The 25,929-nt window shown below is 34.2% G+C and overlaps 4 protein-coding genes across 22 annotated transcripts; 2 read left to right on the top strand and 2 right to left on the bottom strand.

The window, feature by feature from the left end:
* The first annotated feature begins 21 nt into the window (after window positions 1-21).
* LOC117600929 (prolyl 3-hydroxylase 2) lies at window positions 22-9,613 on the top strand. Of its 2 annotated transcripts, XM_034317013.2 has the most exons (14): window positions 22-661; window positions 1,546-1,672; window positions 1,811-1,962; window positions 2,060-2,534; window positions 2,740-3,004; window positions 3,478-3,802; window positions 3,877-4,002; window positions 4,498-4,634; window positions 4,709-4,867; window positions 5,397-5,642; window positions 5,717-5,812; window positions 5,889-6,039; window positions 6,292-6,709; window positions 6,782-9,613. In XM_034317013.2, exons 4-14 carry the CDS (start codon window positions 2,305-2,307, stop codon window positions 6,852-6,854), a joined length of 2,226 nt encoding a protein of 741 aa, XP_034172904.2. In that variant the 5' UTR covers window positions 22-661; window positions 1,546-1,672; window positions 1,811-1,962; window positions 2,060-2,304; the 3' UTR covers window positions 6,855-9,613. The 2 variants fall into 2 exon arrangements, with proteins under 2 accessions (XP_034172904.2, XP_034172905.2); XM_034317014.2 differs by lacking the exon at window positions 6,782-9,613 and having other exon boundaries at window positions 28-661; window positions 5,889-6,113; window positions 6,292-6,433.
* LOC117600928 (F-BAR domain only protein 2) lies at window positions 8,078-20,564 on the bottom strand. Of its 7 annotated transcripts, XM_034317009.2 has the most exons (14): window positions 20,312-20,564; window positions 18,686-18,997; window positions 17,989-18,246; window positions 17,683-17,878; window positions 17,279-17,617; window positions 16,341-16,454; window positions 13,515-13,614; window positions 12,882-13,143; window positions 12,749-12,798; window positions 12,534-12,676; window positions 11,944-12,424; window positions 11,656-11,872; window positions 11,240-11,588; window positions 8,078-11,095 (listed from the first exon to the last, which is right to left on the bottom strand). In XM_034317009.2, exons 1-14 carry the CDS (start codon window positions 20,339-20,341, stop codon window positions 11,025-11,027), a joined length of 2,922 nt encoding a protein of 973 aa, XP_034172900.1. In that variant the 5' UTR covers window positions 20,342-20,564; the 3' UTR covers window positions 8,078-11,024. The 7 variants fall into 7 exon arrangements, with proteins under 7 accessions (XP_034172900.1, XP_034172899.1, XP_034172898.1 ...); XM_034317008.2 differs by having other exon boundaries at window positions 12,534-12,798; window positions 13,524-13,614; XM_034317007.2 differs by having other exon boundaries at window positions 12,534-12,798; window positions 20,312-20,563.
* A 148-nt stretch (window positions 20,565-20,712) lies between these two features.
* Window positions 20,713-23,212, top strand: Galt (Galactose-1-phosphate uridylyltransferase). 4 transcript variants are annotated; one of them, XM_034317021.2, is made up of 7 exons: window positions 20,713-20,898; window positions 21,721-21,780; window positions 21,859-22,028; window positions 22,109-22,314; window positions 22,387-22,615; window positions 22,683-22,899; window positions 22,965-23,212. In XM_034317021.2, the coding sequence occupies exons 1-7, from the start codon at window positions 20,856-20,858 to the stop codon at window positions 23,210-23,212; spliced, it is 1,173 nt and encodes a 390-aa protein (XP_034172912.1). In that variant the 5' UTR covers window positions 20,713-20,855. The 4 variants fall into 4 exon arrangements, with proteins under 4 accessions (XP_034172912.1, XP_034172913.1, XP_034172914.1 ...); XM_034317022.2 differs by lacking the exon at window positions 20,713-20,898 and adding an exon at window positions 20,916-21,246; XM_076693029.1 differs by lacking the exon at window positions 20,713-20,898 and adding an exon at window positions 21,530-21,599.
* On the bottom strand, window positions 22,127-25,830 carry Uba4 (Ubiquitin-like activating enzyme 4). Of its 9 annotated transcripts, XR_004580556.2 has the most exons (8): window positions 25,110-25,251; window positions 24,818-25,034; window positions 24,510-24,723; window positions 24,134-24,432; window positions 23,585-24,052; window positions 23,223-23,513; window positions 23,031-23,154; window positions 22,127-22,289 (listed from the first exon to the last, which is right to left on the bottom strand). XR_004580556.2 is itself a non-coding variant. In XM_034317018.2 (7 exons), exons 3-7 carry the CDS (start codon window positions 24,993-24,995, stop codon window positions 23,362-23,364), a joined length of 1,311 nt encoding a protein of 436 aa, XP_034172909.1. In that variant the 5' UTR covers window positions 24,996-25,034; window positions 25,532-25,608; window positions 25,695-25,830; the 3' UTR covers window positions 22,127-23,361. The 9 variants fall into 9 exon arrangements, 6 of the variants coding, with proteins under 6 accessions (XP_034172909.1, XP_034172907.1, XP_034172910.1 ...); XR_004580555.2 differs by having other exon boundaries at window positions 23,031-23,513; XR_013063635.1 differs by having other exon boundaries at window positions 22,127-23,154.
* Window positions 25,831-25,929: the final 99 nt, after the last annotated feature.

Below are 25,929 nucleotides of genomic sequence, written 5' to 3'. Positions count from 1 at the left end.
TTAAATGTAGTAAACTGATTCAAGGAACAACGTACACGCGTACACTACCGTTCATAAGTTGCGGTAAGAATTACACTTATTCAAAAAGTTCATTCCAAATACTCATGAACGATAATGTATTACTATGCCAGCAGTTAACGTACTAACATTTAATATCTTTGTTAAAACTTGAAGAAACTCAGCTTGACCGTGATCACGTTCCAGGAAACGAGCCTGAACCTTTTTTAGAATCGAATATATTCACCGTGTGAAGCGACAGAACACGCAAGGAAGAAATATATCGTAAAAAGTAATTTAAAAGCAAAGCTCCATAAATGTTTCTCACAGAGAGAATAAAGGAATACGATCCAAAGTGTTTGAGAAAGGAAGAGAAAGAAACTACCAAACACCGAATTTCATTGGTCGCATATTAATCAACAGTAGGCGTATAATATTATAACGAAGCTAAGAAGCATGTAGCTAAAAGAGTAGACGAGTCACGATCGTTGTTACTTTTGTTTTTCGCATGTAGACGCGTAAGTGAGGCCAATTAGCAACGCACCATCAGGCAGAGCAACTTCCGGTTCTTCGGCCGAACGAAGTATACATTCGGAGGCTACTGCAATAATCATGGGTCGAATTGTATCGCGTGTACAATCGTCGAATGAATTATCAGGAATGAGTGAGTTGCGATTATGTGTTTCATTCTAATCGTCAAATTTTATAGCATAAGAGAGTAAGAAAGAAATTTTCTTAGCTTATTGTACGCATCGTTCATGATGTTCAGTCGTGTGCAACTTAGGCTTCCTAAAACTTTAAACTGCAAACTACAAGAAAGGCTTTCATATACATACATATATTGGAAAAGTAATATCTGAAGGGATAGTTTAAAAATAAAAAATTGAATTTAAATTGTAATTCAGCCTTCAAAGAGTTAAAAGGAAGCGTAGGGGTTCTCCAAGATGAAAGGCAAATTGATAGATACACTTATTCTTAATAAAAAGAAATCTATGTTGCACCCGATTGTAAGATAACTGATTGATTGATTGATTGATTGATTAATTAATTATTAACGCTTTGTTGAGCATTGTTTTGTTACGTTTACGTAAGTTGTGATCGATGTAGAGAATTAACAAGTTCGTTGCTGAGTTTTAATTCGTTGAAAGTTGTTTCATTGGATGTGCGAGCGTTAAAAATGTTTCATCATCCTGAAGCGATGAATTTTGTCCATGTTCGAATCGTTGAAAGCTCGACAGTTTCGTTTCCTTCATGAAGGAACGTCGATTATATATACGTATTGATGATCAGAGGAAGCAACGACGCTTTGCAATCGATATTTCAACTACTTTTTCCTGTTTCCTCTTCTTTTTAAAAACGTTCGATGGACTTTGTTGCTCTTCTTTTTGTGATAAGCGAATGGATGTTCTCCATGAGAATGTTTATTAACAAACTCGACAAACGTTTGATAATTATATTACACACTCTCCACGTGAAATACAGTTTCGTTTCTTATTATACAGGATGAGACAGTGATTATTTTACACCTCCTTTTTGATACCCTAACAGATAGAGGAGATGGAAGTAGAAGAGAGATAAAAATCAGAGCAGCCAGGGGGTCAACAAACTTGGGTAACGTTTTTTAGGATCACCATTTGTGTCCATCCAACCGTGACATTTAGAAAATTGGGTAAAGGTGAGTAATCAATTATTGTTGTCCACCAACAACTTATAGGGAGGTCTGCTCTTTTCTTTTCTATGTAATATGTATGTATAGTCGAATACATTTACGGTAGAGTCCAAGAGTAAATGCTGAATGCGTATCGTTTGTCAGAGATAGGGCGAGCAAAATCTGTGTTGGGGAAACAGAAGAGGAACAGTGGAGGAAAGTGCTGCGAAGCACGGTATTCAATTATGAAAAGTCTACAATATACTATTGCAGAACTCCCAAAAAAGGCCAAGGAGTACCTGAAGTCATTGGCGTAAGTAAGTAGGTGGGCCTGGCAATAGAATATGCAGTACAACTAAATTAAATACAAGACATAGAATTACGAATGAAACACTAAACATTTGACACTTTCAGTAAAGCTAGAAGACCTCTCCTACTTCAGAGCAACGATCCTTATATACTTAAGTTAATCCCTGAAAGCAAATGAACATCCTCCGTCAACATCGTACGGCCCTGAAGTCGCACTTGGAGATAGGAAATGAGAAGGCAAGAGTAGGGAGACGGCGATTACGTGTACCTCGCGTGGAGATCAGCATCTCGCAGAGTTTTAGCTCTTCTTGAGGGAGCTCAGTATGAATCGGGACAGCTAAGCGTCCACCATGATCAGATTCGTCACACTCTTGTTTCTTTGTGGCGTGATCACCTGCAACAACGACACTCTCAGCACTGTAACCTCAGGCGACGAGCAGGTGGAGGATTTAGGGACGGAGGAAAAGAATTGGTCCGCGAAGAATAAGACCCTGAACGAGCTGTTCAAGGATGCTGTTCAAGCTTATCTCGAAGAAAACTGGGTTCGCTGCATCGATGACTTCAACGCGGTCATGCAAGGGTACATTATGTTTAAAGAAAAAAAGAAAAAAAAAGAAAAAAAAATTCACGCGTGATCTTTTTTGTCTTATAAATGATATAAATGATAGAAGAGCTTAATATTAAGAGATACCTTTTATCGTTCTCTTTTATACTCTTTGAGATCTCATCGTTCTGAATCTCTATACTATAGAGTAGATATTAATATGGGGAGGTGATTATTTCAGGTACAAGGTTTACAGGCGTATGATAGTGAATTGTAGAGAGAAATGTAGAGCTAAGGCTGCTGGGACGGCTCCTATTTTCCCAGAAAATATCGACGATCTCCATTTTTATGAGAAAAAGGTGAGGGAAACCTTGTGTCTTCTAACGTGTAATCAAGAGTACCGGGAGATCGCCGGCGCGAAGGCGCTGAAGATGTTACCCCGTGACACGGAACAAAAATTAATTGATCATCATGTATACGAGTACCTGCACATTTGTTATTATCAGGTAATTGTTACTTGATTAAATTTAACAATTAAAAAATTTCAAAATTATTATTATTTGACATCGTACGATTATTAGTTTTAAGTTTATTGGCATTCCAACGCTTCTTTTAACATCCACGCGTGTCCGACGAATTCTAATAAGGGCGCTTACGCAATCGTGGCTTTGCTAATCCCACGCCGACAACTTTTTAGTAAATAATGAGTTTAACGTTCAAATCGAGCAGCTCGGTCATAAAATCTTGGCCTACGTAATCTGCATGTTTATGTATCGATGCTGAACCGAATTGTACGCGTCACGATTTACCCATAAAAGTTTCCCTTGAAACAATGAGGCCTCCTGATTGCATGAAATATGATGTCAGTAAATTCTAATCATCTAGAGCGTTAAATGAACTAGAACTTTGTGTCACTTTTCTTTCCTGCAAACATTTTTGTACCGGTCTTTTGATAAAATGAAAATTAATATTCTTGCAGAAAAATCGTTATCAAGATGCAGCCAACGCGCTCTTCACGTTCCTGGTAAGGCATCCAGAACACGAAGCGAGCATTGAAACGTTGAAGCGGTATTTGACACTGCCAGGGGTACAGTCGGAAAACGTGGTAAACCTAGAATCATCACCTTATGTCAGCATCTATTTCAAAGGAGTTTCAGCTTACGAAAACGAATACTACGCAGAAGCGGTGGGTCTTTTTGAGACGTCGTTGAAGTCGTATATAGAATCCGAGGAGGAATGTAGATTTTATTGCGAGGGTTCGTTTGACCAAGGCTGGCATCCAGAGTTTACGTCCTCCATCGCTAGTGAGTAGAAACGTAAACTAGGGATCTTACTAGTCTGATAAAAATAGTAATCGTTATTTTCTATTATATTTCAGATCATTTCGCCTACTGCTTGAAATGCAAACGTGTTTGTTCCCAAGTATTAAATAGCATCAATGGCAATTACCACAGGGACATGCTGAAGAGTCACTACAACTATTTACAGTTCTCGTATTACAAACGTGAGTACACGTGTACATATATGAAGAAACAAGGAATAGAAACGTATACAAACAAACCGGTGGATTGATATCATAATCGTACATCCTGTCGAATAAACGTAACATGACTATTTCTGAAAATTTTTATCATACTTTAACAATCCCGCAAACAACAAAGAGAAACCGGACACGCGCCAACTTCGTTTAAAACCAAGTGATAACGAGGCCTCGATGGTACCGGTGTAATTATCTTACAAATTCCACGACCTTGTTCTTATTCAGGATAAATTCAATCTGACTTTAATTAGATGAAACTCCCGAGCAAGTTTCTTACTCATACCTCGAACGAGGCTTAATTTGATTAATCCTATCTAAGCTGTAAAGTTTCTGCCTCATTTATTTTACGAACTGAAAAGCCTTGTAAAGCATTGTTCTAAATTACTATGATGTCAACGTACAGTATGTCAAATTACCTTGTACCGAAACAACCATTAACACTGATCTGTCTATCTGCAGTGGGAAACTTGAAGGCAGCGTGCACCGCGGTTGAAAGTTACTTGCTGTTCGACCCGGCCGACGAAACGATGCTGCAAAATAAAGAATATTATAAGTCTCAGCCAAAAGTGAAGGATGAATATTTTACTTCTAGACAGGTGATCATTCGCGTTTATAAAAATTAAAAATTCCACCAAATACTAGTGTAAGAGCATATTGCATTCCCTTTCAGGAAGCTGTAGTCTACTTGAAGAGACAAGAATACGAATTGAGCCTCCTGCGTTACATATCCGATGAATTTTCAGCTATCGACGCGAAATTCTCCAAGATGAAGAAGAAGAAACAGCAGAAGAAAGAAAAGAACGAAAATAAAGAGAAGGAATTGGGAAAGGTAAACAATGAAATATAAAGAGAAGATACATAAAGTTTGTAAGTCGATCATCTGATACGATATCCTGTCTCTTCTTATTCTGTCCGTTTGATTTTTGTTCCAAGGACGACATGCGTATAAATCTGTCGGTGCGGTATCGAGCTTGAAGCGGACGAGCTCTTATATATATTTTTTTTTTATTTCTTAGAGAAACTTTTAATTCTCTGTACTTTTTGTATATATATATATAAAAAAAAAAAATTAATAAAATACTGAAACACAACATTTTCCAACTGTTAAATAATCATTCTGTGCTTTTTTTTTATTTAAACGGTTTTGTAAGATGTAATGCTACCAAGCGTCTAAGAACGCCTGCATAACGCAACCAGAATTGCATCCGCGCATTTCTTATGCAGGAACGTAGGCGTTAGTTCTATCGTTCGATTTTTTATTTACAATATATAGCCAAACTTTCATTGTTGAACAAAGTCAAACTTGTTTATATATCAACTTATATTTTATATATATATATATATATTTTTTTTTTCAGAAATTGATCTCTGAAGCGTCGTTATATCCACCTCCAGGTCATTCGTCGCTTACCCAGGCGAAATTATCGAGCAATCTTTCCAAGATACAAGAGGAAAGGCACGAGATAAGCGATACAAAGGAACTTAGGGTGAAGAACGTTGCATATATAATAGCAAAGGAGGAAGAACTTGGTGGAAAAAATCGTTATGTTGCTGATGGTTTTCTTAACTCCACCGAGTGTAAATCTCTAATAAAATTTGCTTCGGTGAGTATGTAGTTGCTATGAAGCTAGTCGAGAGTTAGTTAAACAGTTTTCTAAAAGAAGAAACTTTTATGTAGATGACTGCTGTGGAAGGAGACGGATACAGCGAGAACAAGAGTCCACATTCAAAATATGAGCGGTTCGAGGGTATAACTATTGGAAGAACTGCCTTGGTGTGAAAACCATTCTTTTTATACTATACGCGATAATATTATGATATCTGATTAACGCTAATTAATCGTTTTTTAGATGGTATACTTTGGACAAATTGAACCAGAATGGTTGGAAATATTTCTCGAGACAAGCGAACAAGCACGTGACCATGTGGAAAGGTATTTTGGACTAGATCGACAACTGTATTTCACCTACACTCATTTGGTCTGCCGTACGGCTCTACCTGGTAATTTTCATCTGATGCATCAACGTGCTTCCGGTTCCTTTCGCAGCTGAAATCGCGTTGCACCGATTCACTTGGTACGGCTCGTGGGTAACGGTGACCAGTCAAAAGTAGAGCTAATAATAAAAAACAGCCAATTTCTTCTCATCACTTCTCACAATCAGTTTCAATCGGTCCTCCTTTTCTCTTTTCATCGATCTAAAATCATCATTTGTATTTATATCAGTAGTGATAAACTTTGTTTCTTATTTTTAGATTCGCCAATGGATAGAAATGACTTGAGTCACAAAGTTCACGGGGATAACTGTCTTCTGATAGAGAAAAATACTTGTGTCCAGGAGAGCCCAGCCTATGTCTGGAGAGATCACTCAGCGATTTTGTACTTGAACGATGACTTTCAGGGTGGCGAGTTCTTCTTCGCGACAGATCAAATCAGTCGAGACGCAGACAATATTGTTTCACCTCGTTGCGGACGTATGGTGGCTTTCTCCGCTGGTGGAGAGAATCTTCATGGTGTACGCGGTGTTCTTCGAGGCAAGAGATGTGCTTTGGCTTTATGGTTCACTCAGGATGAGAACTATATCGAATACGAGAGGGTCTTGGCTCGTGCTATCTTGGAAAGAGTTAGATCCATTGGGCCTTTTAAAGAAAAGAACGTTCAAGTGCCTTTGAAGTAAGTAATTGCATATTTCTTCACATTCTTAAAAGTATCTTCCAATATTTTCAATATTTCTCAAATTTTCAGGTACGAAGATATACTCGTTCAATGTGTCAACAATGACGAGTTGTTGAGACACTTTCTAAAGAGTTCTCCATAAAGGGAGTGAATAGTATTTTACTAAAAGTTCCAGAGTAATATATTTTATCAGTCGATGACTGGATCATTATCAATTCTGAGGGACCTGAAGAAGTAGATTCAAGATTCCTGTACTTAGTACAATATTCTTTTCATATCGTTTCCATAAAACTGTACGAAACGTGTCAACATATTCTATTAGCTTGACGTAAAATACAAAACAGGATGTCAAGTAGTCGCGGCAACTAACGGTTTATTTATATAAAATATCCTAATCTTTATTAGAACATAGACATTACATGTCAACAGGTTTACATAACCATTCTATGTATCATGTAACACGTGTAATCGTATTTAATTTATTTCTTGTTTGTTCGTATTTATACTATGTATAAGAGTTACATACGCAATTGCATTGCAATCCTTGCAGTTTCACGTATTTTAACGGCGTGAAATCTCAAGCCCTGTACACACGATTGCCTTTTTATTATATATCGCGTTGAATTTTGCTCGAAATGACACACAAAAAATAATGCTTCGTGCGTTGTATGTTTTTATGTTCTAATGTGTGTTATGTGTGTCTGTCTGTCTGTTTTTTTTTTTTCCAAGTAATACGATTATCGTCGTTATTGCAATTATATGTAAAAAGCGGATCGCTGTAAAATCTAAATTGTCCACGTATGTAATTGTACGCATAGGAATCGAAAACACGCACGCATGATCGATGTTATACGAATAAAAACACGGTGGTTGAGCCACTTTGAACGCCGTGATCATCGTAGGATCAGTCGGGAAGAGAGTGAACGCGATCATTAACATTATTATTATTATTATGTTTCGTTACAAACGTTTATTACGAAAATTATAGTGACATCTGCGTATCACAGGAGAGCTCAGTCAATTATTATTATTTTCTTCTGCAGGAACCACTCCATAATAATAGTTCGTGTGCTCTTTCTTTCTTTCTTGTGTTAATTTCTTTTTAAATCGTTACCTCGCGCATCTTAATCAAAGATTAATCAATGTTGTAAATGAATGAACAAAGATCGATAATATCGAGATGGAGTGGTCACCAAAAATTTCATTGCATTACTAAAGATGGTTTTTGTATTGCTCTTCGTAGACCTTCGCTTTGTTTTCTCGTACGAATGTACAAAGATCGTAATAAAATGAAATAATATAAAATACATAAAACGTACGTGTTACCTTAAAATTGTAAAAATATTATGATACGATCGATAGAAAAAAAAAAAAAAAAAAGAAAATTTTTGTCTTGTATTGTCGTCCGGTAACAAAAAGAAAAAATAATGATTTAGACTCCGAGAATACAGCAGTTTGCACTTTCTTTCTACGAATTTCTCCTCGTATAGCTTACAAAGCATAATGCACTTTTAGAGCCAGGTAACAAATACCTGGCAACAAGTACCGCAAATATTCGTGTATAGATAAATATGACAAAGGACAAACAAAATTAATTTCTGAGTATACTGATCTTTCCTTTAAACTCGTTAAATTAAAATAAAAATCTAAACAAGTGATTCATAAGTCACGTTATAATTACTTAAACGATGCTTTCATAAGATTAATAAAAAAGAAAATAAACAGATTATTTGTATCAAACCATGCACGAATATGTACGGTGCATTTGTCAACTTGTTGTCGATATTTATACTCCATCCAACGAGACGAGACGAGACGAGACGAGATAATAAATGCATAGAAATTCATGTGCTCTAAGCAGGCCCAGCTCACAGTACACTACAAACCTCGACCGAAACGTTTGAAGAACTGGAAACAACTGAGCTGAATTTTTAAACATATCCTGACTCGTCCCGTTGGACGGATTATAAATATGCACAAAAGGAAGCATCGTGTGTGCTGGACTACATGTATAATATATAATATATAATATATAATATATATATATATTCGAGTTCATTTATCAGACTTATTCTTACAGTTATTACTTCGTTTTTTTTTTTATATACACATATACATATACACACACCTCAGACGTATGTATGCACATGTTTCGAACGAAAAGGCCTGCCCTCTAAATTTGCTTCTGAATGTATCATAAAATTGTAGCCAAAAACGGTAATAAGAGAAGAAGTACAGATGCCCAATTTTGATTTTAACAAATCTTTGGAAGACGATAACAAATAAGTTACCGTCTAAGATAACTGAAGTTATCTTACAAAAGCCCATTAAAATAGAAGTCAGACAATTAAGATTCGTCTCTTGAAAGAAAAAAGAAAAGAAGAAAACTAAATGATACAGAATATTCGATTCAACTGGTATAAGAGTGAGAAGACTTGTTTAACGTCTTGCAGTTAGTAGATTTATCTTTTTGTTTAAACGTAAACCGGTGTACTGACAGAAGTCACCGGATCGAATTACTCTAAAAATTAAATGTAAAAGAAATACTGGATTATTATGATCGTAGGATCGTCGCGCTAATTAAAAAAAAAAAAAAAAAACTTTAAAAGACTTGTCAAATGAAACCGCCTTCGTTGAAACGCTAAAATCTTATCGCTAAATGTTTTGAAAAGAAATTAATTATTTTAACCATCGAATTCTGATGGAGTTAAACATTGAAAACTATCGAACGTATCTTTTTTTTCTTACGCCTTCGTTATCTTCTCGTTTCAGAGGAGTCGAACTATACGATCGAGTTATAAAAGAATACAATTTTGCAGTATCTTCTCATTTACGTATACTACAGTTGTATATTCAAATGTTGCGCATACGAAAAACAAAAAACGAAAAACGGAAAAACAATTTAAGGAAATACGATCAACTCCTCGCGCAAAATGTAAATGCGTAATGTATACCTACATAACTATACTCCATCCAACGAGATGAGACAGTAAATGAGTAGAAATTCACGTGCTTGATGCAGGCCCGGCTCACGGTGCACAAAACTCGACCGAAACGTTTAAAGAACCGAAAACAAGTGAGGAGCGTCACTGGACGGGTTTTCCCGCGCATGCGCGAGTTTTGCAGGGACGTATCTATGTGGTGGCGCAACCACGGACGAGGCCCTAGTCACTACTAGTCAGTTTTGTTTACAATTATTTTAGTACTCGTCCCTTTCCTATACCCCTGAAAAAAGGAAAAGTGTGAATTATGTATGTATATATATATATGTTATACATTCATTTTTCACAATCAGATCATAACAATTTTTGCAAAATTATGCACGGTGATTAAGGTACTCCATTTTATTGAAACTTGTACTATACTGATGCTAAAGTCGCCGCGCATGCGCGAGAAAACTCATCCCATATCCCATCTCTGATTCGGCACTGCATCGAGCGCGTGAATTTGAAAAACATATCCTGACCCGTCTCGTTGGACGGATTATAGTTGGCATTTATATATGAACTTTACATTTCCTTTTCTCTCTCAAAACCTTAACGATACGATATAGCGATATAATAACTATATTAAAGTAACGCAAAGTATAACAATAGATTAAGACTTGTTGTACTGTTTGATGACCTTTTGGAGAGCTTTTACGTAAAAAAAGAAATATGTCGTAAACGTATTTTGATTATATATAGACACAATATAATATGGCGAGAATATCGTGGTGAAAAATATGCTGGACACCAAAGGTTTTTTATGCGAAAAACGGGTGAATGCTGCCCTCCGACATTTGAATTCGTTACGCATCATAGAAACTTTACTAAACATAGTACAATATAATCGAAGATATATAGAAAATTTAAAAATATACAAGTTATAAAACATATATAGAACGTCATTCATCAGGTAGCGAGTGACTTACGTAGTCCAACTATTATTTTCAACGTTTCTATTCCCAGTTCTTTTCTACTTGGACCGCGTAACGCGTGTCCTACCATTCGCCTATGTAACAAATATCTCTCGTGTTTTACGATACGCAAGATTCTTTTGACTTTACAAAATGAACGAACTTTTACATCCTGCTACTTTAAAACCACCCAAAAATTGCGCTCTTTGTACATAGAAATGATTATTTGTCTAGTTTGACAACCTTCTTAGTTAGTTTGTGTTGCACATGTTCTTTGGTGTCCAACAGGTTTCCCCTCCGCGACAATTTCGATTTCGAACGGACATTTAGTCGTATTATGGGCAGTGAATAAACAAGCAAATACCAATATTAAATGGGCAGGCTCTCCCATAGACATGCCCAATCTGGAAGTCGTCAATCCACGTTGGATGGCGGAGCAGCGTATCTACTCCGTGAATCGGAATCTCCATCGCATATATATTTTCCTGAAAGTAATGTTTTACAGATACATATTTACGTTTTTGAATCAGTACAATCGCTCGATTGGAACATCGTTGAATCGGTACTGCTTGCTGATAAAAGGTAACCGAACACAATAGAGGAGATAGGATGAAAAATATAACACTTACCAGATACAAATCTACGCTTTACCAAACTTAATCTATATCCTGGGCCTAGAAGCTCAAATTCAACTCCAGATAACGTGGTCCCTTCGCAATTGAATTGCGTGCATATCGTTCCTTGATTTCCTGGCCCGTGTCCAAGTTCTACGCGTGCCTTTAAAGAGCCCACACCATTACCTTCGCTATGCTGTGACAATTCGGTAAACTTCCACAATACCCGATTCGTATCTGGTAACCATTGAGCTTGAGGTTTGCTGTTCAATGACTTGAAACCTCCGTCTATAGGCGCGGCTATGTGAAGGTTTAGCAGTGGACTCGGAGAAGCCATAGCACGACTATTGTATTTATAATCGATCTAAGAAAAACAAACCACTCGGTTATTCGATAACATTATCAAATTAAGATTATCATAAGTAGAGTACCTTAAGGTCGGTGTGCGTCGTTTCGCATTTCCAATAGGCTACCAACTGAAACGGACAAGAGCCCGCGCCTTCCTTGCACTTGATCTGATATTTCAGTATGTCGACATTAAAATAAGAAGCCGAGGGATTTTGTTCGGCCTGTTTGCGTAACAGTGTAGTTAAGGCACTCATGTTGAATTCAAAAATTGTACTGTCGACGGTTGTTTGCGTAACGTCCCTACAAGAGAACATAACTTTTAATAAAAGGTATTCAAAGTCGCGTATATCGTTAAACAACATTACACTTACATGCTGACCAGTTGATTATTAGGAAATAATTTCTCTAATCTGTTACTGTTTCTCACGCGAAACGTTAGCTTTGCAGGGCTCGGGTTATTCGTTAGTACAGCGACGATACCAGCAGGGAAAGAGAGCATCATGTCACCGCTAAGCTTCACCTGGCATCGCGTTTCATCGGTACCTCGGAAATAAGAGTGTACTATCTCGTGGAACGCGACTGCCAAGGGAATGGTATCTGCTAGTCCTATGGTGAGCGGTGAAGGGCCCCTAGAAGAGCCTACACCCACGCCAGCTGTACGAAATTCTAAACTAGCCACGCTATCTGCCCTCGATATCGTCGCTGGTGACATTCTACCCCTCGGTGAGGGACCTTCTCCTCGTCGGGACGGAGGTCTAGGAATGATAATTGATCCTGTCGGAGTGGAAGATGCGGATTGTTTAGGTGGCAAGGCTGGAGTGATGTCTCCTACTTCTGAGAATAAGTCTCCATCTAAAAGAACGACATTCGTTATATTCTGACAATAGACAAAAAAAAAAAAAAAAAAGAAAAGAGTCCTGATGAGCTGAAAGTTGAATCGCCTGGGACTGCGTTAACTCACCAGGGAATCGCGAGTGAGGGTGCGTAGGTGGTGCGGATTGTGGCGGCTGTGGCTGAGGCGTCGGTGACAAAGATAGTGGCGGAGGACTTTGCAATGGCGCGTACGGATGACTACCAGTCGGCGTTGAGGCGCTCGATGGTGTACTGCTGGGATTGAACAAGTTTAGGCCAAGTAAATCCGAGCTTGGCTTACCTCCTAATTGCTGTGACACTGACTGAGACCTTTTCATGTGATGATCTGAATCGGTATTCGATCCTCTGCGTCCCTGTTGGAACAGAAATGTTAGATTGTTGCGTAACACGGTAGTAAATCTGATTAGAATTTCACGAAATAAATGATGAAATGTACCGTTGGTGCAGGTGATAACGATAAATTCTCCACCGTCGCCCTTAATTCGTCCACGCTAGCACTCATGGGTGCTCCACCGTTGCTCAGCGGCTTGATTTCCACCCTGATCTTCCTTTCCCTTTCATCCTCGGAATCGGTGTCTGAGCTAGAATAAAATCCTTTCTCATTCTCCCACGGTTCTGATTTCGGCCTAATACAGAAACCATCTTCGTCTACTTCCGGTGTCGGCGTCTCAGACTTTCTACTGTCCTCCTTATCCTCCCTATCATATAGAATTAACATGATTCAATTGGGTATATCGTCGATGCTTCCAGCAGGCCCAGTGCAATTATACACGTTAAAGTTTCTTCTACCGTAAAAACTATACACACTCAATTACTTTATTACGATTTAAAATGTGCTTTAATAATAATAATAATAATAATGAACATTGAAAAAGAAAACTTGATATGTGTTTAAGATCAATTTCGTGACCAAGTCTTTTTTGTGCAAACTTTTTCTGCTTTCTTTTCTTTTCTTTTCTTTTCTTTTAAACAGCATTGATATGAAATTTTGATAGAAATACTTTGATGGGCTCTTGATCATGAAACTGATCTTTGGTGCACTAGATCTGCTGAAGATGCATATACTGACAGGTCAGACTTTTCTTCTTTGTTGCTGCTGGTTTCCACAACATCCTTCTTCTTTTTCGCTTTCTTTTCCTTTCTTTTTTCTCTTCTGCTTCGAAGAAACCCTGTTGGTTGTGGACACACGATATGTAGAAAACAAAGCGATTCTTAAATTTTCATTAGTAAATCTGAACGGTCGATTTATAGATTGTTTATAATAAATAATCATTTACTTAATTTAACATGATAAAAATTATCTTTCTCGTAGGAATGAAAGAAATCAATTAACCGTAATGTTATTGAATTTTTTTCAGAAATAAATGTTTCGTTACATAAAATGATTTATTTACGAGAGAAATAATTTTTATCAGTTTTATAGTAATGTACTCTTACGATATACAAGAGTAAAATAAAGTGACTATTAAAACTAAGGACTAAGAAGCAGAAAGAAATTACGTTTTTTAATATCAACGTATCATCTACTAAAAAGTTAATGAAATTCTGATCTGAATAAAATTAATATGAACCTGTGGTTCAATGGAAAATGGAAATTCAATTTACTTTCCAAGTGTTTAAGGCATAGCGCAACGTGATCAAATAAGATCTACGATAAATGGGGGGAAAAAGAAAATTCGTCAACGAATCAACAAGTAGCAGATGCATTCTTTATGAGCTTTCTATTTAAGTCATTCCCTCTAATTATGCTGATATGAATTTCATTTTTTTTTTACATGCTTGACTTTTCACGCATCACCTAATTAACTGGTTCAAACTTAAAACGAGTCTGAGTTCCTAGAAATATATATCAGCATTTTCTGGGAAACAAAATGCTAATATGATTTTTCTAACGATTGCGTTAATAATCAGACACAACGATAGATAAGGGAAGGGGGTAGAAAATAGAAATAATAAAAAGGTATAGCACGTTACATGAGCAAAGATATAAGAAAACCCATACACCATCACCATCAAAAATCCTATATAGATCTGCAAAGGTCGAGGTCTCTTCCTTTAAATTGTTTTTCTAACAATTACACGTCACCTATAATTTCAATTTCTTCATCTATACATATTTCTAATAGAGAATCGTAGAGCATACGGTGTACACATGTTCTGCAAGCAAGGATATTATTAACTATCGACATGCAAAAGTATATGTATTACATCTATATACGAATAACGTGAGAGTTCGTAAACGAGGTATTACACGAAAATTTACAGAGTTCGTGATCTGCGAACTTTGAACGGACTGATTATCTTAAGTACGATGTTACATTCAATTAACAATTAAAAAAGAAATAAAATAAAATTGGAGAGAAAAAAATAGATACCGTGATATAACGGGAAGATTTTCAAGTATTAACTACCTTTTATAAGAACGATGCAACTAATGTAAATTAAAAAAAAAAAAGGGGGTTGCTTGCAGAATCACATTACGCTATATCACGAAAGATATCTGCACTTGGAAAATAAATACAAGTGAGCCATGCAGTAGATATACTGGTAAAAAAATGGCTCACCTTAGGCCCCGTCAGTAGTCAACCCCACATTCGTATTTCAACATTATCCAAGTCCAACTCCCTTCGTTTAATTAATATTATACACATATGTTGTGAGATCAAAACAGAAAGTTTCAAAAATTATTTCACAACTTTACATATTATTATTAAGGTGCATGGTGAAATGCTAATTATACGTTTAAATTTTAGAAACTTTCTAAAATGCAATTTTATTTTTTCTTAAAGCTAATATCGAACTGAATCGATAATGTCTTTTTCTTTTATATTTGTTATAATATAAAGAAAGAGATATACATATGTAAGATTTTACAATGTGTCGTGTCGACAGAAGAAACCCTTGGTACGAATTTACATAAAATATTGTTAGAAAAACAATTTATAAGTTACATTTTGTGAAAAATGTTAAGTTGTATCCTGTTAATTTACCATATTATTCTAAAGGTGAAGCCTATTGTTCTAAGCAAGCTTGTTTTTGTGTTAGTCAAACATGAATGAAAAAATATTTCTTCCCTCTAATGGAATGTCTCTGTTATGTACTTTAAGATAGCCCTAGTGGAATTTAATGTGTGTTAAAGCGAAGAAATATTTTAAATGTGCTTCAAAAGCTAAGGATAAATCAATGTTACTGTAACATTAATTTTATGTGCTTAAACAGTGTTAGTATACGTACATTGCTGATCTAAAAAAGTGCAGAGTGGAGGAACCATAATACACGTTACCACTGTAAGTCACCACATATTTATTTAACCATGTATCCTGCATACCCGTAAAAGATGTATCGAAAAAAGTACGGTAATGAAATTATCACCAAATACCATAGATTGAGAACAACCAATAGAGCAAGACAAAGATAAAGGTGTATAGAAGGAGCGATCAATTTAGAAGAAGTCGTTCGAAATCGTATTAAAATATTTCCTATGTAAAGGTATGAGATAATGGAAAATGTTGGAAATTTTAAATGCAATTGTCTTTGTATCTTGAAAGGATCACCACTGAAATATAACTACTAAGAATAGACATTTGTTCGATTAAAGTTTATAAATGGTTTGCCAATTTTAACAAATGCCAGTCCTATTATTTTTTTATAATTTGAAAGAATGTTATAGAAAGCTGTAAAAGTTTTCTAATGATATACCTTCACCTCAATCATTTTCAACTAACTACCAGAGAAAGCAACGCTATAAAAGAAAAAAATTCTTTGTGTGTATGCGTACGCGCGCGCGCAAGCGCGCGTGTGTAATAGTATCACGTAACCGATCGTCTAAAAGTTATTCTAAAATGCATGTAATGGATATGGTCAGGGTACAGGTAATCACAATGTAAGCAGTTACATTTAGATCCTCTGAGAGGGTTCCTGGAGATGCTGGGAGGTGGAACAGCAGGAGGCAGGTTGTTCCCCTGAGGAGTTGCAGGTGCCGAACCAGACCCTGCTTGCTTCTGTTTGTCTGAAACAACACTCATTGCTTATATCTTTGAATAATATGTACCTCCAGTGGCCCTTTTTTCTTCATCTTGCTATTTCATATATCACTTATATCTATCAAAAATTTCATTACAATTTGCACTTTCAGTGGCATAAAGAGCACTCCAGAGGGATGTTAACTGCTTTATAACAACATTTAAATCTGCATTGAACAAGGTTTAACACCCTCGTAACAAAAACAACAATAAAAAAACAAGAAGAAAGTAGCTAGTACACCTTTACTTCTGATATGACACTCTATGTTCCTTTCATTATTGAAAAGTATCATTCAAACTAACATGAAAGGTATAAACATATAAACCCCCTGGAATACATAATAATTTCTAATGTCATCCTCCACCTATTGTTAGATTGTAACGCACAAGCATTGTAACACAACCACATAAGCATAGTCAATAAAACTGTTTCGCATATGCCTAGATTAATAAATCTGTGATTGAGTGCTAAAAATAAGTTGGATAAGTGTATATATGTGAATAATAAAATGGTACTGATGTGATAAAAAAAAAAAACTGCAAAACATATCTACCAAGACATAATATATACTAATTTAAGAAACACTTAAAAAAAAATAAAATAAAATAAAATAAAAAAAAAACAAAAAAGACACTTTAATAACTTTGTATATTCTAGTATTTTTGTAAGTCATTTTAAATATTTTCATCCCGTTAATATTTATAAATTTAAAAAAAAAAAAAAAGTCTTGATTATGTCAAGGTAGATCAGAACTATTGCAATTAAAAACAACTGAAATTTGGTAAATTCTGTTCAATTTTTAAAACCTACCCTGGGAGTTGGACATGAACAGGTTGAGTAGCGAGGTAGTACGGCGGGAAGCCTTGGTGGCTTGTGCATGTGACAGTTCTCTATCCCTTTCATTCAGTCTTTCATTTTCTTTTTCTTTCTCTTTTTCTTTTTCTTGTACCCTACCCTTTTCCTCATCCACCTGACAACCCTCCCCCTTTAATCCCTGATCTTTTTTTGAACTGTGAGTGTTACCAGCAACGCCTGTTTCTCCATTGGCTCCTTTTGATGTTTCCTTAGGTGTCTCAACATTGCTTTCCAACTGAGAATGACTGGTTATTTCTCCTAAACCTGTCATGACTTCTTCATATTCAATCATACCTAATTTATAAGGAAATTATATGAAATATACTGAATTCCAAGCTATATGTTACAAAAGTCTTTACCTGGTTTCTCAAAACCTGTATATTTGCTTTGAACAAACTGTTCTAATAATTTGTCCACTGTCATATCCAGACACTGGCGTTTGAAGTCAATATGAACTTGGCCAACTTGTTCATGATTTGATTGTAAAACATCTGCATAGATATTTAAAAACTCCTTCATATGTTTTAAATGTGTCTCCTCCACATCTTGGAACCGCTTAGGGAAAAAAACATTTAAAAAAAACATAAAAAAAACAATAAATTTCTTGATTTATATTTTCATTGTTTGAGAAATTATACTATAAAAGAAACAATTTAGATAAGTACCCTGCATGCTTGAGTCATTTTGGTCTGAAAATCGTTTCTTATGACCATATATTTATCAACCAAGGTCTTATAATCATCCTGGGCCTTCTTAAATTTGATTTCTGCTTTTTCTAATTCCTTTTGACTGGCATTGTCCTTTCTCAATTTTTCCAGTTCAAGACCCTTTTGCATACGCATATCTTTAGCCTTATGTAAAGTTACAGTAATACTTTGGATACTTTGTACAACTTCCAAGGTGGATGATTCTTCTTCTTTTACCTAATTTTATATTTTTTAATATTGAGTTGTTGCAATTGAAATTTATAATCAGTCACAAAATTACATTAAACATTAATTAATTAATTAATTAATTTGTTATTTCAAATCGTTACTTGTCATTTTGGCTTGATAACAAATTATCTTTATATTTTCACAGACACTACTGTCTGAGAGAACCTAGTGACCTGACTGTGGGCGGATACTGATAAGGTATAAAGTATAAAATATACAAAATGATTCATAATACAAATATGATAAACACTTGCAACAAATACAACAAATAAAAAATATCTATACCATACATTCTATTAAAATACAAGTTATTATAAATTTTTGTTTATATCAACCCAATATATGTACTGTATAAGTAAGTGTAGAAGAAATGAATTTTAAAGTTTTACTTATGTCTAGGTATGAAGATAAAAAAAGTATTACATACAGCCTTGTGTTTTTTATGTAATTCATCTGCATATTTTGATACATCTTTTATCAGTTCAGTGACCCTTTGGGCCATCTGCAAGTGTAAGCCAGCAAGTTTTTCTGCAGCACCTCTCAAAGCAGCCCAAACAGGTGCAAATGTTCCTTGTGTACTACTACTATTGCCAGCTTGTTTGGCTACTTTACTCAGGAGCTTATAATTGTTTTCTTCTATGGCTGAGCGTTCTTTTAAAAAATCAGCCAACTCCTTGCTTGCAACTACACCATGCTTCATGTTATGATATAACACGTCAAATCCATTATTCTTTTCGCCCTTGAATCATAAAAATTTATCTTTACGTCTATTAAGTTCCATATTTCATAATTTTCATTTTTAATTTATAATATTTATTTATAAATATGTAAGCAACATTTTTAACAATTAGATGTACCATAATTTTAAAGTTAAAGTTAAAGAAAGATTCCATTTACAATTAGAATAACATGACTGAAAGAGATATACTAAAACTATACTTAAGACCACTTAGCCACTTAACACTTAAACTCCGATCATACTGCAAACTCACGTAGAGTAGAACTCTTGAGTGACATCGACACAATAAGCTGTCATTACATATTATTACTCTTGTCATTCTATTGTACATATTACTAGCCACTTAGGATCCATATTTTAATTTTTATTATAGTCTTTGTTAACGAAGAATATAATAAAATTAAATATGATATAGTTACAAGTAAAACTAACAGTATATAATGTATTACATAGGTTTTTATTACTATTATTGTGGAAATTATTATTAATACTGCAATAAAACAATTGACTGATAGAAATTTATTTAACTACAAATTTAAAATAAACATTGTATCATCCTGCTCGTAATAATCTTTAATAGATATGAATTTTAGGGAAGCAAAAGGAAGTAGTAGCTATCTTATCTATTCTGTGCTTCTGCCAGAAAGAATAATGTCACATTTTTGAGAAAAAAGAATTAAAAGCATTATAATAATTTTATATTTAATACAGAAATTCATAAGGACTGTTCTTAACAAAATTAATTGCATCGTAAAATAAAAAATTTAAATAGATTTAATCAAAGTTTATAGTAAAATCCAGAATACAATTCATGAACAAAAGGAAAAAAAGATTTCTTTGACAAAGTCAACAATTAAATTCCTTTCTGCAGTTGAGTTATAAACACTTGCAAAAAACGCAATACACATGTCAACGTGCAATTGAATGCGCATTCTTTCGTACTCTGTGCTTCTCTACGTGGGTTGTGAAGAAGATACGAAAACGAGATGACAGTGGTGAACGCGTAACCTTGCAATTAGCAAAAAGGAGAAAAGACAAGCGTGCCGCGTAAAATGAAGAAAGAGACGAGTGAAAACGACCATACTAAAGAGGAAGAAAGACATAGGGAAAGATTTCATTGAGAGAAACGTATTAATTTATTTAAAACAAAAATATAGAATGTTGCTGTGACATGACGTAGATGGTCATGAGAGAGGCTGGTCGAGAGTCGATGCTCGTAGAAGAGGTATATGAGAGGACGGGAGTTTCTCCATACATAACCTAAATTCAACGAGGATGACATTCTAAGACATTCTTAAGTAAAAAGACACTCACCCAAAAGTAATCGGCGAAATCCACAGTCATGTTGAAACTGCGATCAGACCATCATAATTTATCTTGTGATGTATCAGATGAAACTGCACCGTTAATAACGAATCATTGACACACACATACACACACAAGAGTACCCGATGCAACGTTCGAACCGTATGACAGACACGACGAGACGTAACTCAATTTACGACGAACTTAACGTAACGTTTTCGTACTCGGATGTTTCGAGCAGACGAACGCGCTCGACCACGGAGACACGGTTCAACTTATTTCAACTATCTTCGTTGTTCACCTCTCTTTCTCTTCCTCTTCTTTTCGTAAATGGCGTTTTACGCCATCTTTATTAGCTTCAACCAAGGTAGGAAGACAAAGTCGTCGGTAAAAAGAACATTCCTTTTCATGATTTCTAGCGCTACCTGTTTTTATTACAAAACTACAGTGACTAAAGATCTATAAAAACTGGATATCCCTTTGTTCTCAAGGGCTTTTGAATTTGTGTCACGAAAACGAGCACCATTTGCTCTATCTTATCGTTAGTATAAAAATGTTAAACACTTTGCGCTGCAACAATCTAATGCGCCTTGACGGTAATAGCAAATTGCTTCGAACCATACTCACATAAATACTTTAGCGCGAAACGGCTATATATATATACATATGCATACATCATGCACACATGCATAGATATATGTATATATACTTTTGTATAGAAAAATGAGAATACATATACATGCATACATACTTGCATACGGGTACTTTAACATTTCATAAGCAAGGTAAACGTTATCGTAATTTATAACTACGGTTACGTGAGTATGTTGTCTATAAGAGGAACGATAAATACATCTTAAATTACTACTGATACGAGAAGTTTCTCAGTATATAATTAAAGTAGCCAAGCGTTTAATTCAAATTTCAAATGTCTGCATCAACAGGTAAAAATACAATAATAAACAGTATTTAAATGTAAAGTTAAAACGTAAAGAATAAACTTAATTATTCTAAATACGTATTATTATTGATCGTGGAGTATTTTTTGAAGAAGTAAATTATTGAAGCATGTGGTATCGGTCATATGACTTGCCGCAACTTTTTTTTCTTTTCCTAAAACGTATCATAAATTTATTGACACGTTTAACGTAATAGTTTTATATTACTTATAGTACATTTTATTTCATTAAACTCAACAAATAGTTACTTTGTGAATTTATTAAACATCTAATTAATATTAAAGTAAAATTTACGTGTTTATTAAAACTTGTTATAATTTAAATATATCATTCTGCTTGTAAGTAATTGTGTACGCAAATATATATATATATATACATACATATTGATCAAACAGAACATTTTGTATGTTCTGTATTTGTTGTAGAAACACATAAATATGTATTTGCTTTGGTTTCTAGATGATAAAGAAAAATCAAAAAATGGCACAGGTGCTTTAAAGGAAGAATTTAATCCTACTGGTTAGAATTTTCGTTTTTGCCAAGAAATTATTTTAAATTAACATTCTATGTTCGAACTATTGGATCAATATTTTATAGAACATCAACATATTCGATATAATCCCTTAAAGGGAGAATGGGTACTAGTGTCCCCTCATCGAATGAAAAGACCATGGGGAGGACATGTAGAACCAAATATAGAAGAAGACCTCCCAGATTATGATCCTGATAACCCACTTTGCCCAGGCAATATTAGAGCTAGCGGACAGGTAGTATATTCAAACATGTTTTTACATTTATTCTTGCAATTTTTGAATATATATGCAAAATTTTGTTTTACTTTTTTCAGATTACTCCAATGTATGAAAACACATATTCATTTGTTAATGATTTTCCTGCACTATTAGAATCAGTTCCTAGTCCATCAAAGTCAGAAGATGAATTATTTCAAATGGATGCTGCCAGAGGTACTTGTAAAGTAATGTGTTTTCATCCAAAATCTAATGTTACAGTAGCACTTATGGAAGTTTCTGAAATCAAAGAAGTGATTAAAAGGTATGGTTATTATTAATTAAAATAAAATTGATTTCTTTATCTTAATGTATAATAAGGATTCTCATATTTCAGATGGATCTCTGAAATGCTTGAACTAGGAGAAAAATGGACATGGGTCCAAATTTTTGAAAATCGGGGTGCTTTAATGGGATGCAGTAATACACACCCTCATTGTCAAATTTGGGCTAGTTCTTTCTTACCAAATGAAGCTAAAATAAAAGATAGATTTCTCAGTGATTATTATAATCGTAAGAAGAAACCACTTCTTATAGATTATATGCAGAAAGAACTTCTTAAGAAGGTAAAATATGTTGGTTAAAAAGGAAATGTTTGTAAATTTAAATTGATGTTATTAATTTATATTAAAGGAACGTGTTGTATTTGAAACTCGAGATTGGGTAGTTTTAGTACCATTTTGGGCAATATGGCCATATGAAACTATGGTTCTACCCAAAAAACAAGTATCTAGAATGCAGGATTTAACAGAATGTCAACAAGAATCATTGGCAGTTGCTATGAAAAGATTATGTACAAAATATGATAATTTATTTCAATGTTCTTTTCCTTATTCTATGGGATGGCATGGTATGTAATCAAATACTTACTATGTATACAAACTTATAAAAGATTATAATACATTTTATTGAAAGGTGCACCCACTGGCCAATATATAAGAGAAGATTTTCCTTACTGGACTTTTCATGGAATTTACTTACCTCCTTTACTGCGTTCTGCAACTATAAAAAAACATATGGTTGGGTATGAACTTCTTGCCCAAGCACAGAGAGATTTAACACCAGAACAGGCAGCAGATAAATTGAGAAATTTATCAGATTCTCACTACAAACATCCAGAAACAAGTTTAACTAGTTTAGAAATAGAAAAATATACTGAATGAATTAACTTACTTTACATACAACAATATATTTTTCTAATTGTAGGTGTATATGTAATTCACATATACATCATTTATAAAAATCTATGTTAAATATTGAAATTCTGTTCATATTAATTTTATGAATAAAAAATGATTATAATTTTATATAATCAATACACTGGAAAGGTGTGATCAATTCTTCTACTCCAAGCATGAATTCCACCAATTACATCCTTTATTGTTAAGTTACTTCTGTTAAATACTTTTTGAAGACTTCTCACAGCCTTTTGTGAATCATTTCCTCTTCTACACATAACGTATACTAAAAGAAAAAAAAGTGCTTTCTATATATTTGCAATTAATATAACAAATGGTAAGTAAATGTTTACATACAATTAGCTGCATCATATTTGTCCAATATTTCTTGTATCTTACGTTTTATTAACGATATATTTTCATCATTATTAATTTCGTTTAATGGTATATTTATAGAATTCCTTAAGTTACAAATTTCAAATTCTTCAGGAGAACGCACATCAATCAAAACGTGAGCTTCTGTTCTCAATTTTAGTGCTCTATTATATTCTTCTACGCTTATTCTTTCCTCTTCTCTTAACAAATTTAACTTTAGATCTTTATCGTTTGCTTTGGAACCACAAAACTGTTCGTAATCGATCAGCTTTTGTAAAATCGGATGTTCACCGCAAATAATACAATTTACATTTTTAGCACGCAACTTAATATTTCGGAATTTCGTTTCTAATCCGTCAAATAATAAAAGTTGACCAGATAATACATGAGGTAAATTGAGTAGAATTTTTAGAGCTTCTAGTGCTTGTAGAACACCAATAGTACCAACAGCTGTACTTAAATAAAATGATAAATAGTTTTCTTATAAAAATAAACTATAAAATTAAAATAAAATATAAAATAATCACAAACCTGGACCAAAAACACCACCATCGCCACAGTTTGTTACTGTCTCTGGAGGAGGAGGTGTGGGAAATATACACCTATAGCAGGGACCATAATAATTAAATACAGATAAATGTCCTTCAAATCTTAATGCTGATGCTGAAACTAAAGGCTTCTTGGTTAAAACACATGCATCATTTAATAGATATCGTGTTGCTACATTATCGGTAGCATCCAGCACTACATCGTAACATTTTATTATTTCTAAAGCATTATTACTATCTAGTTGAACTTTATATTGTGTAACTTTAATGTTATTATTTAATCTGAAATTAACATGAGGCATTTAATTCATATATCAATTGAAAAATTTATAAACAATGCCATGTTGGTTCACGAGTACCTATTAAGTTTTTCTGCAGCTGCATCCACTTTTGGTATTCCAATATCTGTTTCTGCATATAACAGTTGTCTGTGAAGATTATTAAGCTCAATACTGTCATAATCAATTATACCAATCTGTCCAACTCCAGCAGATGCCAAATATAATGCAGCAGGACATCCAAGACCACCTGCTCCAACAATTAATATTGCACTATTTTTTAATTTTAACTGACCTAAAATTACATAATTGAAAGTGTTATCGTATAATACATATTACAAAATATTAAATAACCAATATAGGAAATAAATGATATTAATAAGATACACCTTTAATACCAATTTCTGGTAAGAAAATTTGTCTGCTGTATCTTGATATCTCATTATTACTTAAACCGTAATCTTGGATAATTTGTTTCTCGCGCCTTAAAGCCGCCAGTTGATCTTCCTTTGCGCGCAACAGTTCACGTAACTTAATAATTTCATCAATCAACTTTTCTTCGTCCATTTTTGTTGAACAAACTTCTTATTATTCAATTTCGAAGATCTAGAAAAAAAAATAAATTAATATTTTTGAACAGAAATCACTTATTTAGCTTAAATTATTCGAAAAATGCCTGACACTGTCCGACAGTATCTAACATGTGTTACGAAACTCATCGTCAGTAAATAACAGGCTACCACTATAAGTAATGCATCAGATAAAATTTCAAAGCATATTGTTAATCTTTGACATCATCAAATTTTAAACGATTACAAAATAACAAATTTGAACTTGCATTCATTAAATGTATAATTTTATACATATGTAAAAGATGAACGACACTTTTTATATTGCGTTTTAGTATGCGTAAAAATGACTAATTGAATCATCATGTAATTAACCTTTAATCATCTCAATTGTAATAGATAAGATAACTCTTTTATCATTAAAAGCAGTAGAAAAGAAAGAAAACAGTGCTTCTTAAAATATAATTTAGTTTCACAATGATTTTTTAATCATGTTAGTAGAAAAATCTTAATAAACTTAAAGCGCAGACATACATATTTTTTTGTGTTTTTTCTGGAATTCTTTAAACATTTTGTAGTTATAGAAAGATACAGATTATTTATAGATGAAACTGTAAACAAAAATTATAAATCATTCTAAGATTATTGTGTGGTGTACAAAATTATTTGAATGAATGAACACTAATCGTATAGTTACCCAAGTATTAAAACAAAAGTTAAAAACAAGAGTAGAGAAAGTAGAAGCGATCAGCAAGCGCTGTATACTGTATATTGTATACTATACACTGTATAGTTTATTGTAAATTACAATACATTTTAATTACAATGATTCTTACGAAGCTGCGTGTTTATTTGCACAGTGTCGTGCGCAATAAGAGCAGTACAGTGTTGGGCAAAGGTAGGAAGCTGATGATTAATGTCACGGTCAGCAA

Source organism: Osmia lignaria, chromosome 16 (assembly GCF_051020975.1).
Source record: "Osmia lignaria lignaria isolate PbOS001 chromosome 16, iyOsmLign1, whole genome shotgun sequence".
Classification (NCBI taxonomy): Eukaryota; Metazoa; Arthropoda; class Insecta; order Hymenoptera; family Megachilidae; genus Osmia; species Osmia lignaria.
This window is presented reverse-complemented; position numbering and strand designations above follow the sequence as displayed.

What these genes read in the sequence shown, in the direction of transcription:
- LOC117600929 (XM_034317013.2), top strand. Translation starts at nt 2,305, where the DNA reads ATGATCAGATTCGTCACACTCTTGTTTCTTTGTGGCGTGATCACCTGC. An exon ending in GTTTACGTCCTCCATCGCTA is followed by an intron (nt 3,803 to 3,876) that starts GTGAGTAGAAAC and finishes ATTATATTTCAG; the next exon opens with ATCATTTCGCCTACTGCTTG. An exon ending in AAGAGAAGGAATTGGGAAAG is followed by an intron (nt 4,868 to 5,396) that starts GTAAACAATGAA and finishes TTTTTTTTTCAG; the next exon opens with AAATTGATCTCTGAAGCGTC.
- LOC117600928 (XM_034317007.2), bottom strand. Translation starts at nt 20,341, where the DNA reads ATGACTGTGGATTTCGCCGATTACTTTTGG. An exon ending in ATTTCGCCGATTACTTTTGG is followed by an intron (nt 18,998 to 20,311) that starts GTGAGTGTCTTT and finishes TTATGATTCAAG; the next exon opens with GGCGAAAAGAATAATGGATT. An exon ending in GTTCATGTCCAACTCCCAGG is followed by an intron (nt 16,455 to 17,278) that starts GTAGGTTTTAAA and finishes GTGTTGTTTCAG; the next exon opens with ACAAACAGAAGCAAGCAGGG.
- Galt (XM_034317021.2), top strand. Translation starts at nt 20,856, where the DNA reads ATGTTAAACACTTTGCGCTGCAACAATCTAATGCGCCTTGACG. An exon ending in GGAAGAATTTAATCCTACTG is followed by an intron (nt 21,781 to 21,858) that starts GTTAGAATTTTC and finishes AATATTTTATAG; the next exon opens with AACATCAACATATTCGATAT. An exon ending in TTATTCTATGGGATGGCATG is followed by an intron (nt 22,900 to 22,964) that starts GTATGTAATCAA and finishes TTTTATTGAAAG; the next exon opens with GTGCACCCACTGGCCAATAT.
- Uba4 (XM_034317018.2), bottom strand. Translation starts at nt 24,995, where the DNA reads ATGGACGAAGAAAAGTTGATTGATGAAATTATTAAGTTACGTGAACTG. An exon ending in GCTGCAGAAAAACTTAATAG is followed by an intron (nt 24,433 to 24,509) that starts GTACTCGTGAAC and finishes TGTTAATTTCAG; the next exon opens with ATTAAATAATAACATTAAAG. An exon ending in TGGTGGTGTTTTTGGTCCAG is followed by an intron (nt 24,053 to 24,133) that starts GTTTGTGATTAT and finishes ATTTAAGTACAG; the next exon opens with CTGTTGGTACTATTGGTGTT.